Source organism: Rosa chinensis, chromosome 3, assembly GCF_002994745.2.
Source record: "Rosa chinensis cultivar Old Blush chromosome 3, RchiOBHm-V2, whole genome shotgun sequence".
In the NCBI taxonomy this organism is placed as follows: Eukaryota; Viridiplantae; Streptophyta; class Magnoliopsida; order Rosales; family Rosaceae; genus Rosa; species Rosa chinensis.
Genome location: NC_037090.1, coordinates 38,746,140 through 38,764,834, shown reverse-complemented (window position 1 = coordinate 38,764,834; position 18,695 = coordinate 38,746,140). Strand labels below are relative to the sequence as shown.

The 18,695-nt window shown below is 38.3% G+C and overlaps 1 protein-coding gene and 1 pseudogene across 1 annotated transcript; both read left to right on the top strand.

The window, feature by feature from the left end:
* Positions 1 to 3,413: 3,413 nt before the first annotated feature.
* LOC112192188 (NADH dehydrogenase [ubiquinone] iron-sulfur protein 1, mitochondrial) lies at positions 3,414 to 8,582 on the top strand. Its single transcript, XM_024331781.2, has 5 exons — positions 3,414 to 3,955; positions 4,102 to 4,348; positions 5,001 to 5,295; positions 6,877 to 7,251; positions 7,456 to 8,582. The coding sequence occupies exons 1-5, from the start codon at positions 3,541 to 3,543 to the stop codon at positions 8,353 to 8,355; spliced, it is 2,232 nt and encodes a 743-aa protein (XP_024187549.1). The 5' UTR covers positions 3,414 to 3,540; the 3' UTR covers positions 8,356 to 8,582.
* A 455-nt stretch (positions 8,583 to 9,037) lies between these two features.
* LOC112191958 lies at positions 9,038 to 10,673 on the top strand (annotated as a pseudogene).
* The last annotated feature ends 8,022 nt before the right edge of the window (positions 10,674 to 18,695 follow it).

Here is an 18,695-nt window from a genome sequence, read left to right as displayed (position 1 = left end):
GAATCATAAACAAAAAAGGTACTTCTAACCTTACTTTCATCGCATTAATTTTCCTTATGGAACAATTAACTCATCAACCCGTGCCAATAAATTAGGAACCACACCATTGACTTAGGGCTTAAAATTCAACACACCAAGAATCCAAGCATCTTGCCAAATCAAAACGTTTTGACCATATCCAATCTGCCATCTAGAACCTTCTTGAAGCAACTGATGTGTAGCAAAAACACTACGCTACGCCAAGAATCGGATGATATATATATGATTCACCGAAGTCTAAAAAGAACCATGACTATAATATTAAACATATAGATTCTTGTAATAAGGGAAGAAGGATTGGTGATAACTCACCATGGTTGTTTAGCAAGCATAGAAAGATTAAACTCTAAGAGACTTCTGAAACCTAAACCTTTCGTCTCCTTGTCTCCTTAGAATGACATAAATCATCTCATGCTTTCCAATGGATCTTGCATTGATCTTCAGCACTGCCCCACCAAAACCTAACACACATCTACTCCAAATCATCACAAAAATTATGCGTTGATTGAAACACACTCATTGCATAATTAAGAAGAGCCTGAGGAACCACTCGTATCAAAAATCATTCCTAGCTCCACTGAGAAGCTTACCTTGCCAACTCTCAATTTTTCAACTAGTTGTTCGTTAATATATTGAAAACTAGTAGTTTTCTTTCTTCCTACATAGGTTGGTATCCCCAAATATCGCTCATGGGATTCAACCATCTCCACACCAAGAGCAAAGGCAACAGAAGCCTGAACTTCTTCCTCTACATTTTAACTAAGCACCAGTAAGCACATATGGAAATTAATAACTTGACCATAAGCTTTTCCATAAACAGCAATAACATCCTCAAGTTGTAAGCAATCATTACTAGAAGCCTCCGCATATAACATACTATCATCAACGAACAAAAGATGATTCACTGAAGAGGCATTACGACAAATAGCAATGCCTGGAAATAAACCCAAATTCTACTTTTGTTGTAACAATGCAGAAAAGCCCTCTACTTCAATAAGAAAAAGATAAGGTGAAAGAGGGTTCATCTTGTCTTAATCCTCTTGTAGGGATCACGTATCCTCTAGGCTTGCCTCTGATAAAAAAAGAATAGTTTACATAACATACACACGGTATTGTTACATTGATCCAGCTCCTTGCAAATATGAACCTCTCCATTAGTTTATGTAAAAAGGACCACTACATCCAATCATAAGCTTTGAGAAAATCCAACTTTAATGCCATATAACCATTCTGACCCTCCATTTTGTTATGAGCAAAATGAGCGATTTCATTGGCAACTAAGATATTATCTGTAAGTAATCTCCCTGGTATGAATGCAGTCTAAAAATGATAAATAATAATATGGGGAAGGATAACCTTCAACCGGTTAGCTATAACCTTACACTATGCAATGGGACGCAAAAGCCATATTCTATGGATTATTCTCTTTATGTATCAAACATACTTGAGTGAAATAAATCTGTTTCAATAAAATACCAGTATGTAGAAAGCTTTGCACTGCCAACATTACATATGCTCCTATCTGATCTCAGTAGTGCTGGAAAAACAGTGGGGACATCCCATCAGGTCCCGAGAACTTAGTAGGATACATTTGGAATAAAACAGTCCTAACTTCCCCTTCAGTGTACTGAGTACATAGAGGCTGGTTCATCTCCTGCGTTATACAAGGCAGAATAGCAGCTAAAGTAGCATCAACACTTCAACATCAATAGCAGTAGCTGAAAATATTTTTGTAAAGTCAGATGTAAAAACATACTCCATGCCATCATCATCATTACACCACTGCCCATTACTATCAAATAAACCCTAAATAGTATTCTTTTTCTTTCGATTAGTAGCCTTCCTGTGAAAGATACCAGTGTTCTTGTCTCCCTCTTTGAGCAATGTTATTTTGGAATGTTGATTCCAAAAAGCCTCATCCTGAGACAGTAAAGCATGCAAGCCTCAATTAACAACTTCTTTTAAGCTTGAACAATCTCCGAGATAGGAACATGCATTAGAGCTTCCAACTTGCCTCTAACCTTCATCATCTCCTGCTGTCTAGCACAAAAAGTAGTTTTCTGCCACTTGTCTAAGGCCATGCAAGTTTTTGTGATTTTCCTAGTTAGAGCATACATAGGAACACCAGCAAAATCAGCCTCCCAATTAGCAACAACTAGAGGATCACACTCCTGATGTTGCAGCCAAAATGATTCAAATTTGAATCAATGATTTCTGGGCCCTTTTGGGAATATCATCTGAGTCACTAGGAGGAAAGTGCTTCACCCGAGTAAATCCAAATATAGCAGACCAAGAAGGAGTACCCAGAGCCCTATCCAACTTCAATTGTGTATCATCATTCCACCACGTTGTTTTGGTTCCCTGAAACCCTCAGTCCAGTAAATCACCATAACCCAGAACTTCCCTAAACCCTCGCATCTGTTGATCAGGCAGTAAATGACCATTGATCTTTTCACTATTGTTGAGAATCTCGTTGAAGTCTCCCACAATCATCCACGACAATGAATCTAGATCACTCAAATCATGCGCGTAACAATAAAACTGTGTATACTTAAAATATGTATATGTATAATTGAGAATCTTGTTGAAGTCTCCCACAATCACCCAAGGCAATGAATCCAGATCACTTAAATCACGTAACAATCAAAACGATGTATACTTAAAATAGGTATATGTATAATATGTAAAAGAACTTTAGATAAGTAGGGTGTTGTGCTAGAGTGCTTGCATTATTTTCTTCTCACGATATCCCTCATATGTATTTGACCATCTCGACATTCCATATCAAACTATAGGTGCATTCCCATCACACATGCCTTTTTATGATTTAAAATTAAAATATATTTTATTTATTTATTGTGGGGGCTATTTTCAATATTATCTTCATTATCTTATTTATGATTTTAACTGTTTTCTATATTAATATGTAATGATTATTTGACCGTTAAATGGTTAATGAGGCTAATGATGGTCATTGGTAAGTATGGCTTATATAAAGGAGGAATGCTAGAGTTGGAAGGCACATGGTTGGACATGTACTCATATATAATGTCGAGATGGTCGGATACATATGCGGGATATGATGTGAAGAAAACAATCCACCATATGCAACCACTCTACCAAAAAGACTTATTACAGAAATTTTAGCCGAAGAAAATGACTTTCACGGTGGGTGGGAGATGATTTAACATGAGAGATCTCCAAACGGTTATAAAGAACATTAAAGAAGAAATTCCTATGTTTCATTATTTTGTACAAGGTGAAATTCCTATGTTTCATTATTTTGTACAAGGTATAAATAGCAACAAAAAAAAAAAAGAAAAGAAAAAAAAGAAAGTAGAATCCGAAGCCCTGTGACTTGTGCCGAATCGGGCCCATCCATCCATTTGTACCTGAAACGCAAGCACAGCTTGAGTCGGTAGCTCAGAGAGAGCAAAAGGTCATAGATCTCCGCCACACTCCCTCATTTCACCTTGAAAACAGTGTGAGAGAGAGACACCAATGGGGTTGGGATCGCTTGCTTCCAGGGCCCTAAGGCCCAGGGCCGCAAGGCTCCTCCTCGGCTCCCAGAGAACCATGGTCACATCCACCCCGGAGCTCAAGAATCCGGAGCCGTCCACGGCCGCCCAGCCCGAGCCCCCCGCCGCCGCTGACCTCCCGCCCCGGACCCCGGTCGGTGGGGCCCGAATCCACTTCGCGAACCCGGACGATGCGATCGAGGTGTTCGTGGACGGATACCCTGTGAAAATCCCTAAGGGCATGTCCGTGTTGCAAGCGTGTGAGGTCGCCGGTGTTGACATCCCTAGGTTTTGCTACCACAGCAGATTGTCCATTGCCGGTAATTGCCGCATGTGTCTCGTCGAGGTTGAGAAGTCACCCAAGCCCGTCGCCTCTTGCGCCATGCCTGCTATGCCTGGTTTGTCTTTCCTCTATGGTCTTGCATTTTATCTCACTCAAATCATGAACTGGCTATTATTACTTTTAGAGGCTCTCTTTTCGATTCGATTCTCTGTGGCATTGGATGTTTACAATATATCTTGTTTGATGAAATTTCCTTGTTAGGTATGAAAATTAAGACTGACACTCCAATAGCCAAGAAGGCTCGCGAAGGGGTGATGGAGTTTCTGTTGATGAATCATCCTTTGGATTGTCCAATTTGTGATCAGGGTGGAGAATGTGATCTCCAGGATCAGTCTATGGCATTCGGATCTGATCGTGGCCGATTCACTGAAATGAAGAGATCAGTTGTGGACAAGAATCTTGGTCCTTTGGTCAAGACTGTCATGACTCGCTGTATTCAATGTACACGGTCAGTGGAATCTTACTTCTCATTCTCCCCTTATGTGTTTTTCTGTATTCACTACAATTCTTGTGAGTTAGAATACAAGGTGGATATGCTTAAATGCTCTTTTTGGGATTAGTATATCGTTTTGTTGGTTACAAATTGAGGTATTTACTGTCCTTTATTCCTTGTTTCAAAAGGTGAAGAGATTATTATTGGGATTAATATATGCAGTCTTTCCAGCTACTAAAGAGAAACTCTTTTATAAACCATAAAAATCTGGGAGGCCTTGTGCATTCGAGTTCTCTTTTGTATTCTGTATGTGCTTAAGGTGAGGTTATCTTTTAAACTTAGAACAGTGGAACCTCTTAACCTTGTGGGTTTTCATGTCCATATCAAATTGCATTACCAACTCAACAGAAGCTCTAATACCTTGTCTGTTATCATGCCTCCTAAGTTATTCTGACTATTATGCAAGGGTTTGTTTGAGTTGTTTTCTTTTGTTACTTTTTTAGAAAGGGGGTCACTGCTCCAAATATGCTTTTCTTGGCTTTTGAACACTTGTCAGTGGAATGTAAATATTTGTATGATATATCAGAAGACAGTTACCATTTCATCCTTTGACTTGGGCTGTGCTTATGTAAAAAGCTTCTGATGTAAAAACTTTTTGGTTAAACAGGTGCGTTAGGTTTGCAACAGAGGTCGCTGGGGTTCAGGACCTTGGAATGTTAGGCCGTGGAAGTGGAGAGGAAATTGGGACTTACGTTGAAAAGCTTATGACAAGTGAACTTTCAGGAAATGTTATAGATATCTGTCCTGTAGGAGCCCTAACCTCAAAACCATTTGCATTTAAAGCTCGTAATTGGGAATTAAAGGGAACAGAGACCATTGATGTTACTGATGCTGTTGGATCCAACATTCGAATTGATAGCAGAGGTCCAGAAGTCATGCGCATTGTTCCACGCTTAAATGAGGTACGTGTATTAGCATGTTTTGGTGTTCAACGCCTAGATGCTTGCTGTTGCATTTGTGGACACAGTCTGGGCCTATCATGATATAAAATAACTTGTTAGACATGAGTTATTATTATTATGTGCCTTCAGCATGGTGTGATGGTTCTGTCATGATAAAAACTAACTTGTTCCATATGTGCTTTTCTTGTGTTGCATCTTCTATGCTGGATTAAACGAAATGCTTATATGCCAAAAAAAAAGTTTGACAACAAAATATATTTACATGGTTTCATAATTTTCCATCTTGGTCAAGCTGTATTTTTATGTTTTATAAGATGTTTAAAATCCCAAGGGAATCTTGTTTTATTTATATTATTTATTATAATAAAAGGGAGAAGATATTATGACTTCTCTTTTTTTTTTTTTTTTGTTGAGAAGAAACAGCTTTTTATTAAAAAAGCAAAATCGAGTTACAGGGAGATGGACAAGGAGTCCGCTTTAAAGATCTAAAGAGGGCAGCTAGGGCTATAGTCCTAGCATCTCGTCTAATAATACTAATCAAGGCTTAGGGGCTTATACTACAGCTGCTTGCCAGTTAAGAATAATGGAAGAAAGATTATAATCCTTGAATTCCTTAGAAATTGAAACCCATAAGGATGCCCAGAACTTGACTCTCTCCCACAGGTCTTCCATCTCCACCCCTCCATAGTTTTCAAATAATCTTTTATTTCTTTCCATCCAGACCACCCAAACTACTTCTCTTTAACTATCTTCTCCAGCTACCTTGCCACTTGATATCAAGACTATCATCCCAGTTTAGATAAATATTTGGTGTTTTTTTTCCCCTTTTTTTTCTCTTTTCTGTTGGTATCTTTTGCCTATATGTGGTTTATGTATATGCGATGCCTTTTCATTGAGAAATAATATTAGCATAGATAAATTATCGACCCCTTTGCTTAACGGAATCCAGTCTATCTTGCACATCCAGTTTTCTAACAAAAATACTTGAGGTGGATGTGGACACCTCAGCACTACTGCCTCTTTTATTTATTTATTTAATTTTTTTTGAATCTTTCCTTATTGGTCAGTCTGAAGCTAGTAATTTGCAGCATAAAACCTGATCATAAAAAAGTGATTGGTAATGTAAATATGAGCTGCTGAAAACTCCTTATAACTTCTGGGTTGAGGATGCTGACAAAACATTGTGAGTTTGGATGCTGTAGAGTTCATATTAGGTTTTGACTTTTGAGGATTTCTCCCCTTTTGGACTTCGCCTTTACTCTTTAGTTTTTGTTGCTGTTTTAGTGATTTCTTGTTTGATGCACTAGTGGCATTTCAGTTTCAAATTCTGGATGTCATCATCTTTGCATGCAAGCCATGAAATCAATCAATCTAAATGAGTGTAAGAATAAGGTTTTCATTTTTTGGTTGTTCATACCATTTTTAAGTACTTTTTCTTTATTTATGTCATCATCTTTGCATGCAAGCCATGAAATCAATCAATCTAAATGAGTGTAAGAATAAGGTTTTCATTTTTTGGTTGTTCATACCATTTTTAAGTACTTTTCCTTTATTTATGTATTTGGTTACCACCTGTTGTAGGACATAAATGAGGAATGGATATCAGACAAGACTCGATTTTGTTATGACGGTTTGAAGAGGCAAAGGTTGAATGACCCTATGATTCGTGGTGCTGATGGACGCTTTAAGCCCGTAAGCTGGCGTGATGCCCTTGCTGTTGTTGCTGAGATGGCTCATAAAGTTAAGCCAGAAGAAATTGTTGGGGTTGCTGGTCAGCTGTCTGATGCCGAGTCCATGATGGCACTAAAAGACTTTTTAAATAAAATGGGGTCTAACAATGTGTGGTGCGAAGGAAATGGTTCCAATCGTGATGCTGATCTTCGATCTGGATATATAATGAACAGTAGCATTGCTGGACTTGAGAAGGCAGATGCTTTTCTATTGGTTGGCACCCAGGTATTATTCTGCAATCTAACTTTAATGGTTTCTGTGGTACATTAATTTTCCACCTGCTATTTACATGCTTGCAAGTCATGCTGAAAATTTGAGGATGAGTGGGTAATTGGGTAGTGGCCTAGTAGGTCTTATGTGGTGAGTGGATATATTGTGCTTTAAGTATGCTTCTGTTGCTGAACTCGTGCTTTCATATTACATTACCAGCCAAGAGTAGAAGCTGCAATTGTAAATGCTAGAATCCGGAAGACAGTGTTATCTAACCAAGCCAAGGTTGGGTACGTTGGTCCTGAAGCTGATTTAAACTATGAACACCAGCATCTTGGAACAGGCCCCGATACACTTCTAGAACTTGCTGAGCGTCGCCACCCCTTTTCCTCAGTCCTCTTAAATGCCAAAAACCCTGCCATTATTGTTGGTGCTGGGCTGTTTGAGAGAAAAGACAAGGATGCAATTTTCTCAGCCCTTGCAACCATTGCCAAATATGCTGATGCTGTAAGGCCTGATTGGAATGGATTTAATGTACTGCTTCTCAAAGCCGCCCAGGCTGCAGCACTTGACCTTGGACTTGTGCCAGAATCTGAAAACAGCATTGAGTCTGCAAAATTTGTCTACCTGATGGGTGCTGATGATGTTAACTTAGACAAGATTCCATCTGATGCATTTGTGGTTTATCAAGGGCATCATGGCGACCGGGGTGTGTATCGGGCTAATGTCATCCTCCCTGCAGCAGCGTTCAGTGAAAAGGAAGGAACATATGTAAATACTGAAGGGTGCTCTCAGCAAACATTGCCTGCAGTTCCAACTGTCGGTGATGCCAGGGACGACTGGAAGATACTCCGTGCTCTATCTGAGGTAGCAGGCGTGAAGCTGCCTTACGATACAGTTGGGACCCTCCGATCCCGGATAAAGACCGTGGCACCAAACATCTTAAACATAGACGAGAGAGAGCCAGCTACTTTTTCATTTTCGATTAAGCCTGAGACCACTCAGAAAATGGATTTGACTCCATTTGGTACTGCTGTTGATAATTTCTATATGACCGATTCCATCACCAGGGCATCAAAGATAATGGCACAATGCAGTGCGTTGCTATTGAAGAAGTGAGTAGCAACCTTTTTTTGTTTTTGTTGTAATAAAGTTATTCACTTGTTTCCTACTGTCAAAAGTTATTCACTGGGATTTTGTAAAGGCTCTGTTTGGCCAGAGCTTCTGGAACATTGGAAGTACTTCCAATAAAACTATTTTAGGTTTGGTCATTGTAATGCAATGTAAGAGCATTTTCTGTACAACTGGTTGTTGCAAATTGCAGTATAATCTTTGAGATTATTCAATTGCTGTTGGATAAACATCTTTAAGTTCATGCTGCTGAAGTCTACTTTGCCGTCTTAGTAACGTAGTATACAAAGTTGATGAAGAAATAGAAATAAAAAATCACTGGCCAGTGGTATCTATTTCCCAGTGTCGTCTGTTTTTCACACCAAATATGAACCCTTCAAAGGTATGAAAGACGGGATCGGAAAACATAGACCGAAACCCACAAAACCCCCAATACAAGCGGTCAAATGCACCATTGATCCAAATACGTGTCATCTTCAGCACTCGGATTGAATAACAAACCAATACTTAATACTTGAGCACTCAGATGGAATAACCAAAACAAAACTGGAAAACAAGGTATAAAGACTAGAACCACGAGAGGTCCATCCGTATCTTCACTCCAAACTCAATTTTCAGGTTTACAGATCTAAATGGCTTCTTCAGTTGACTTTAGAACTCTCTTGAAATGATGCCTTTGTTCTTTGTCTTCCTCCGTTGCCCTGGATTGCTCTACACCGTTTCTCTCTATTTCTATTTCTATTTCAAAGTTGGGCTCTGCTTGATGAGAAATTATGCATGGGATTATGGGAACGTAAGTATATACAGTCGGTTTGAATTTGTGATAGGCTTCGATTAAATTACTTGCGCTGCAAGGCACTAACTAATTTGTTGTCTAATCGAAATTGGTGATTCAGTGCTTTAGGATCAGTCTTGATTGTGGCCGGCTCCGTTCTGTTATTTGGGGGAAGACCAAGGAGACTGCGAAGCTTGAGGGAATGAGGCCAAAGAAACAGACACAAGTACACAGCCAAATGCTTCTGCCACCAAAAACAGCAAGATTGTATGCGTCACTCTTAGGCTTCCGTCCTGCAACCATGCACGAACAGTGCTCCGTATCATATTCTGAACTGCTTCTTGCTCCTCAATCATTTCTCTTGTGCTCTTTCTTATTTTTTCCAACAAAATTTAGGTACAATATAGCCAACTTGGAAGTGATGCAGGCTGCAGCAAAGAGCAAAGTTTCACTTGAACTACGGGGCAAGTCAAACCCTTTTAATTTTTAATGATGCTGATGTCGACAAGGCTGCTGACCTTGCTCCCTTGGGAATCCTCTATAACAAGGTCAGGTTATAACTTTGTTTCATCATTTTTTTATAACAGAATTTCATTTATGACTTGGCTGGAATAGTAGCAGTAATTAACTGTTTTGTTATTCATATTTCCAGGGAGAAATTTGTGTGACCAGTTCTCGAGTCTTTCTTCAAGAAGGAATTTATGATGAACTTATGAAGAAGTTGCAAGTGAAGGCAAAGGATTGGGTTGTTGGGGATCCTTTTCATCAAGGACCCCAGGTAACACAGGCGAAAAACTGATGATAGTATATGATCTTAATCAGTGTATTTATAACCATCAACAACTGCAGTTTTATGATTGATGTATATATCAGAATAAGCTGTGAACTCCTAACGTTGTACAAAACATTCCCTATGTAAGAGTTCGCATTCATGACATTAACTTAAAATTTCAGGTCGATAAAAAGCAGTTTGAGAAAATTTTGACCTACATCGAGCATGGGAAAAGAGAGGAGCAACTTTGTTAACAGGAGGAAAGCCTGTGGGGAAGAAGGGTTATTACATTGAGCCAACAGTATTCACTGTAGTCAAGGTACACTTTCGAGTTCAACACAAAAATCTAATACGTACAGTGAAGTGGATTCTGTTTTCTTTTATGTTCATCTCATAATTGCTATAACAACTAGCACAGGATGATATGCTTATTGCCAAGGATGACATATTCGGACCTGTAGTGTCGCTAATGAAGTTCAAGTAAGCACAAGCCTGATTCCTTTTGTTTTATTTAGCCTATCTGATAAGCTAAAAATGGACATAAGTTTTGCTTATAACGCTGAGCAATTTTGCAGGACCATTGAGGAGGGAGTAGCGAGAGCCAACAATACCAAGTATGGCCTAGCTGCAGGCATTGTAACCAAGAACATCATGTGGCTAACACCGTCTCAAGATCAATCCGCGCAGGCATTATATGGATCAACAGCTACTTTGCCTTCGACCGGGACGTATAAGTCTCCTCGTAATGTCAGTCAATGATGTAGTCTTCCAATTGAGAGAGAGAGAGAGAGAGAGAATTTGCCATGTTATTGAAGATATAGCAATGTGTCACCTTTGAGCTGCTGTAGAAATGATCATCCAGGTGATTAATGGTCTTCTCAAAGAGTCAAAGCCAACCAAAGCTTGAACCTAGTTGAACAACAAAGGTTTGGGAAATGAGCTCCACATCCAGTCAAGAACAAGAAACTCAGATTAAGGTCCTTATGCTAACAAAATCTTATTCCACAGATAATAACAATACACAAGAACATTAACAGACCCAAAATCAAGTGGCATCCATGTCATACCACTGTGATGTGTTAGAATCAAATATGGACTTGTCACACATTAACATTAAGTATATTGATAATTAGCTAAATGTCAAATCTAGTTTAACATGGACACAAACTCAAATCAATACTTGTAACTTAATGAAAGAGTGTATCAATTCATTAAGGTAAGTAATCCAGTTCTCGGTCTGCAAGAAAGACTACAATGAAGTGTTACATTAGGAATCTAACTAGGAAACCTAATCCGATAAGGAATGCTTTAATGGGAAGCTTCTTGAGGTTTTAAGTCTCCTACATATATGGATGAATTGGTCCCTGTTGCCACGACGATTATTGCATTAGTTCTGTCCATTGAGAAGCAAGGTTGGTAAGCAATAGAAGGCTATATTCTAAGTGATCGTTGTTGTGCAGTTGTAGAGATGGAATCCATGCCAGTAATTGCTGAAGGTAAGTCTTGATCCTTTTATGATTATTGTCGAGTTGATGTGCATATGTTGTGAGCATGTATATGTTTTACAATTGGTATCAGAGCATAGGCTCACAAATATGAATTCAGTTTTTGCTTGGCATGAAAATCGTTTTAGGGTTTTGCAAAACAAACATAAAAAAAAAGAAAAGGGTTTTTGCTTTACGGGTCAAGTAATTGATCAGGTAACTGACCAAGTAACTGATCAAGTACCGGATCAAGGTAAGTTACTCAATGAAGACCCAGTCATAGCACGTGTGGTGACCCGAGAGAGGGTCCCACAGCGCCGCGACCCCGAGCCAATGAGAAACCGACATGTCACGAATGACATCCCGATAACTCATCAACCCGAAATCGCAAGGCTTTTTGGGTTCAAACTGTTGGTTTACAAAACATGCACTTTCTTGGACAAGTCGTTCTAGCAACCAAATAACACATTTTCAAAAGCGGAATTTGAAATGGGCTAAGAGTTTTGGGCTTGCAATCGGAGCCCAATTTGGAAAGTAAAACAAATCACTAAGTAACTACAAGCATGGGAGACGCGCCCCAGGGTTACGGGTCTCCCGAAATTTCTGTAAACGAGTAGGAAATAAATAAACAAATAAATTAGTGCGAAAGTAAATAAACAAGTTACTTCAAAATCAGATAAAGGACCAAAACCATTTCTTGATAAAGTCAAAGAAGAATACGCCAAGCCAGGCATGTGCCTCCTTTATATGCTCCCCGACCACATCCTCGAGACCTGCACACTGTTGTAGGGGTGAGCTTTCGTCCTCGCATGGCCAGTAGGGGCCGACCCAACCATGCTAGGTTTGAAAATAATAATAATAATCGAAAATATTTACTACATAATATTGTGCACGTTTATTGAAAATACTTTAAAAAGAGGCAACCACAAACATTTATTTCTTTTATAAAGCATATGCAGTATGCTTCACACAACTTGGATCTCTGAGATACTTACTTGCCGGCTAAAATAAAACAAATCGGTGACCGACCTGGTTCGTCATCCTTCGAGAACCGGCCAACTACTATGTAGTCTTTGTGACTACAAGTAGCGAAAGTGTCCATTTCCAGGCCCTGAGTCTCCTATGACTGGTTCACTGTCTGTACTCACTCTTCCTCGACAAACATAGGAGCACGGCCCCCTCCGGAGGTTCACTGTTATTGACACCATGGGATCCCTAGGAATCTACAGGTCTAGGTCCCATTCACTTTCAGGTCACAAGTACAGACATACAAGGGTACAGTATCTCAACATGCAAGTCTAGCCTCGGTTTTTACAATAAGCAATTATCAGTTATGAAAACACATGTATCACGAGGCATCGACTAATGAACAACCAAAACGTTCTTACAGGCAATATACTATCTTAGTATAGCATTCCACATATACTGAAAATCCTCTAACAAGGAAGGGACAGCTCACCCTACCTAGATATGGAGTGCTCGTCCACATTCGGGTTCGTTCCCAACTTTCGATCATTTGCCCAAATCCATGTGGATACGCTCGAGTCCTTTAACAAAAACTAAATCCGATAAGTACTCAATTCATAACTCATTTGCTTAATTTCTTTATGAGTTACCAATTTAACTTGAATTGATATTTAATGGTAACCATTCCCGAACAATTCACTTAACGTAGTAAACTCATTCAGGAGATGGTGATCACACTTCTTTCCATGTTAAAATTTCGGTCAACCAGTTTGACCTTAATTTATTTAGCTTCTAAACCTTAAGCAATTAAATAATAATTACCATTCCCGAATGATTTCGCCTTTCAAACTCCTTTCGGGATATGGTGATTATACTTATTTTCTTAATGTATTTCAAGTCAACCGTTTGACCCTTTTTACTTAATCGTTAAATAATAGCAAATAAATAGTAATTACCATTCCCGAATGATCACATTCTTACGATAACTTCGGGATATGGCGACACTAGAATACTCCGATTTTTAACCTTATTTCATGAACATTAATCCAATATCCTAATTTGGCTCAAACAAATAAAATCCACCATTTTCATTATCAACACCCTTCCAACATCGATAATTACTCACTTCCTTTCACATCATACACAATTTTAGTTAACTTGTTAAAAACCACAAAATTACAAAATTGGTCTCTCTTTGTCCATTCTTGCAGAACAACATTTTCCCAAATAATAACAGACAAACCAATTTTATTGACAACCCAATTCTCTCCATACATTCAAGCATTCAACCATTTTCATCTTTGTTCACTACCATGGCAAGTTTCCAACACACATCAATATCTTTTCCAATTATCCCGAATTCCACTAAGTATGAACAACATACTACAAAACAGATCCAAACACCCAGGCCTTTACCATTCTTCTTTTCCAAACTAGTAGCCGAGTCGTTGAAGTTGCACTCTACCACAATTAATCCTTCAGGTTCCCTATTACAAAAAATAGGATCAATAATCCATTCTCAACTAATCTATATCCAAAACAAAGTCTCGAGTTTCTTACCATTCCTTAACATCATCGTAACTGACTCAACAACTCCTTCTTTCCAAAACTTCAAATTCCCGAACTTCACAGACCTCCAAAATGCATAACTCCTCAAACCTCAATTTCCAAATTAAACTACAGTGGGTTAGGGATTTCTCCATCCAAATCAAAATTCGGGTTTTAACCAAAAGAGGGTACGGTAATTACCTATTCGAAACTGTCTTGAAATCTAGCATCCACGAGCGGCAGAGCTGTGGTGGCTCACCCGCTAGCGGCGGCGTGTGCGGCAACTGTGGTTGGTGCTAGAGGTTGGGATTCTTGGGGCTATTGTAAATTGTGAGATGCTGATTCAAACTATGGAAGTGGTTTAACTCGATTTGGACTGGAGGTTGGAGAACGAAGGCATGCAGATTCGATGCCATCGGTGGTGGTGTGTACGACCACTTTCTGGCGTCGGTTGGGGTAGCTGCCTTTGGGTTTTGATTGAAATTGGGAGCTGGTCCGAAGAATGGTGGCGGTGACGTGAGGTGGTAACCGGAAGTTGGGTTTCCCGGTGATGGTAGAGAGAAGGAGAGCGGAAGATAGAGGTCGGGTCGAGGCATGGCTTCGATTTCTCTTAGGTTTAGGTCGCATTTTGGTGATGCGTTGATGGGTGGTGGCGTTTTTGCGAGATAGTGACCGAAGATGGGGTTTTCCGGTGCTGGCAGTGGGAGGACGAGAGAGTGAGGTCGAGGGAGAAAGAGAGTGAGGATGCGGCCGAGAGCGAGAGAGAAGAGAACTGAGACTAGGGTTTCCAAGTTTTCTATTTATACCTATGTTTGTGAAACACCCATTTTGCCCTTGAGACGAATTACAAAGGTAATTGCTTTATGTTTTTGGGGCTCGTAACTTTTCTTTTGTTCGTTTTTCGTCGGAAACTTCCTAAATTAATTCTTGACTTCGTCCTAGGCCCAAAACTCGATCTCATAAAAGTCCAAAATCTGAAACTTTGTTACAACACAATTTTTCATCTTCGAAACTTCAACAAACGATCGCCTCACTAAACATTTGTAACCTTCTAGGCCCAAATGAAAGAATCTTGGCCCAAACTTAAATCATAAGGCCCAAATCGTGATTTTGAGACCAAAATGACCTACAAGGCAATTTCCTCCACTTAAATCACCCTGCAGAAAAATCTTATTAGCGAAAATTACCTTCAAAAATTAAACAAAATTTTCGGGGGCTCACAGTACGCGGACTATCCAAGCCCAAACCCGTCCAAAACATGAAGAACAGGTGACCGTTGAATCACAACGGTCAATTTTTGATCAAGATGAAGGTTTGAGACTGGATTGGGAAACACGATGTTTTCATCTCGAGAAGGGATTCAAAATCCCAGCTGCTGTGAATCAAAAAGCCAATAAAGTCGATTGCTGCATCTGGTTATCAAATTCACGCTTCCGCTGAGATTTTTTGCAGCAAATTGGGGAAAAGGCAAAAATAGGTTTTTCTGTGAAAATTGTTTTCGATTCATAGCATGATAATTAAGTTTTCGATTGTACTCAAGAACCCTAGTAGCATTCCCGGCATGCGTTAGGGTAGAGTAGATGGTGACCGGATGAAATTTACAATTTCTTGATTATTCTGTGGTCGTGGAATCAAAACAATTGTGTTTGAATGTGTAATTGTGATTTGATATGCATGTTCAATTGATTGATGATATTGCATTGTATTTGTGATTGTGTAAAACTATATGAAGAACAAAAATCTCCCAGAAATTGTTTACACATTGTTAAAGTTGACAGATACAAGAGCTTATTTTCTTATAAGGATGAATCTGGATAGAATATAAAGTAAAAGAGCTCATATGTTTTGTGGTTTTCTATTGGCATAAGTGATTATGATGCACAAAGCATTCTTCTTTGATGTTGGCAGAAAACACTGATCAGGTACCTGACCAAGTAACTGATCAGTACCTGATTGAGTAACAAAATTGAAATTGTGTTTTGTGTTTTAAAACTATGCTTCAATTTTATCTTCCAAAGAAGTGGTCAAGTATGGTTTTAAGATACAAAATAGCAGTATGCATGCTTGATAAAAATAAATATAGATACTTAGAAATTTTTCTTCTGTCTAAAGATGTGGATAAATTTATTTGGATAACTTGTTTTCATTGAACATGGTATATTGATAAAGATACTACACCAATTTTTCAATCAGATGACAGTTTTTCACTGTCGTTTGATAATAGGCGCTGCTGTTGTCTATCTCAATGCCATCTGATACATGAATCAGACAATACCACAAAACTATCGTCTGACAAAGTTTACTACAACAGCAGCTGCTACACCATCTATTGTCTGAATACCACGAAGAACAATAGCAATTGGTACCAGAACTCTTGTGCAAAGTAATTTCAGATAGCAGACCCTGGAAGAATGTTGACATGTAATGAATATTTAGAGAACATTGATTTGTACAAAAACTGTTGTCTAAATGAAGCTTGTAGATCAGCAATGTAATTGAATACTATTGACTGACTTTGAACAAGACAACAGGAAAACTATTAAAGCTATTGTGTGTCATTGCTTCAGACTACAGTTTTTTCTTTCTTTTTTCTTTATGTTCGTTTGTTAGACAATGGTTTGCTATTGGTATTGAATTGTCTGAGATAGAAAAGAAGATATACATTCTGTACAATTGAACAACATATCCTTGATTCCAAAAACCATTTCATTCTATCAGCAGTATTCATCCTAACATTTACAGAGGAATTAAGCTTGCCCAAGTGCCTATATCTATTTCATTAGCTTAACAAGCTTTCAAGTTTCATGAGCTTTACATGATAATAAAAAAGAATACAATTTGCTCGATCTCCCAAGATAGTTGTAAGCAAAATCACTGCAAGCTTGAAGCCCATTCCTTTAGTATTGTACCACTAAGATAGTTGTAAGCAAAATCACTGCAACAAAAGAAAAGTAGATGCAATTAATAAACTGTCAAGACAAGTTACAAATGTAGATCATAATCAATTTCCACCTCTTGTCAACTGTTATCATGTAGAAGAGATGTAATAGTTGCAAATATGCACTAGTTTATAACAGTTCTAAGCGTACAAATGCAGCAAATACAATTTGATGTACCAATTCACTTGACCAAGTTCTTTACATTTCTATATACAGCAAAAATACCATCAAAACCATTGCTAAATTCCTAGAAAATCTCTTTTACAATGTACAAGCTCCCATCACTAGGTTAGCTAACAGTCATTGCAGTAGCCTTTGACATCCTCCAAATGACAACCAAATCAAATGACCATTTAGCTAGAGAACTAAGAAATCAAAGGTTGGATCCTAGGCATGGTGACAGAAACAGATATGATCTAATCTTTAAACCATGACTAATCTGATTGCAAAAAGTTCAAACCAGATTTCCTTTAGAGTGTACATAAAGCTATTAAAAGTTGCCTTCTCCAGTTCAGGCTAATAAAAGGACCTAATTCCCTAGTATGAACTTTTGGCTGATACACAAGAAAAGACAGCATTTCCATGTAGAATGACTAATAGGAAAGTCAAATGTTGCAAATGTAAAGGGCAGGTCAACATTGATTATAGCATCAAAATAAGAATGTCAAATATCCAAGTGCAAGAGCCATTTTTGTACTAATCTAGTTGCAAACTGAACTTGCTAAAATGCCATCCCATAAACAACTCCAGTACACCTAATAATTTCATGATCAGGATACTTTGCATTTATTAGTAGATCAAGTCCAACCATATCCAACACTCTGTACCCATGAAAGGCCATTTACTCCTCGTTCATTTACAAGTAAACAATAATTTCAACAAATGTAATAGCACGATTCCAATCTATTCAAAGAAGTTATTTCATTTATGGAGTTTAAGCTATTTGAAAGCTTGAACTGTTGACTTCTGTATTTATAAGCAGTTTCTGAAATAACCTAAGCAAGCAATCATTTTAGTTACTGGCAATTAAAGTGTTCAATCAATAGAGGCATTCAATCAATACAACCAAATAAACAATAATAGTGAAAGATATCTTGAGCTCAACGATTCATTGTGAACTTCACTAAATATAGTTGAACAATATCCCTAAACGTTATATAGTTGAACAATATCCAGGTTTCATGTTAGGCCCTCCTATGACCTTAGATATCTGCAGCTCATTGTTTCTGCAGATATCAGGAACAGTGAGCTGTCAAATAAATAAGAACGTTATATAGTTGAAGAAAATCTAAGGTCATAGTCCCATAGATTCTTCATGTGAGGCTGTTGGAGCTACTGACAGATAACGTTTACACAGCTTAGAATAATTAACCGCTTATAATATATGAGCTCTGGACTGATATATTATATTCATTGATTATAGTAATAATAGTTTTTAAGAAATCTTGGAATTTTAGTCTCATAATAGCCAACATGACTGGAATTCTCAGCATTAATCATTGGCTCTGTTTCCATGCCATTGATGCTAAAAAAGAATTGAGGCTAATGGTTTGCTTTCTTCTTGTTCTTCAGAGGCTACAACTCAGCTAGGCAGAATAAGCAGTTGAGGGGAGTAATTAAAATAAAGGTGTATGCATGCTGAGCAATTGGATTTGTATCAATATGTATGATGATTGGGTCAATCCTAATTGGGACACACTGATTAAAGATTTGTGGACCTTAATTAAACTCTTGGAAACTAAAACAAATTGACAACAACAACACTACTCTAATACGACCATACATTCAAAACCCAGACCCAAATCAAAATAAGCTTCCGAAAATATAGGCACTCACCAGAGTTG

Excerpts from the sequence above, each read along its gene's own strand:
- LOC112192188 (XM_024331781.2), top strand. The coding sequence starts at position 3,541 with ATGGGGTTGGGATCGCTTGCTTCCAGGGCCCTAAGGCCCAGGGCCGCA. Across the intron at positions 3,956-4,101 it reads CGCCATGCCTGCTATGCCTG|GTATGAAAATTAAGACTGAC; the intron begins GTTTGTCTTTCC and ends TTTCCTTGTTAG. Across the intron at positions 4,349-5,000 it reads CGCTGTATTCAATGTACACG|GTGCGTTAGGTTTGCAACAG; the intron begins GTCAGTGGAATC and ends TTGGTTAAACAG.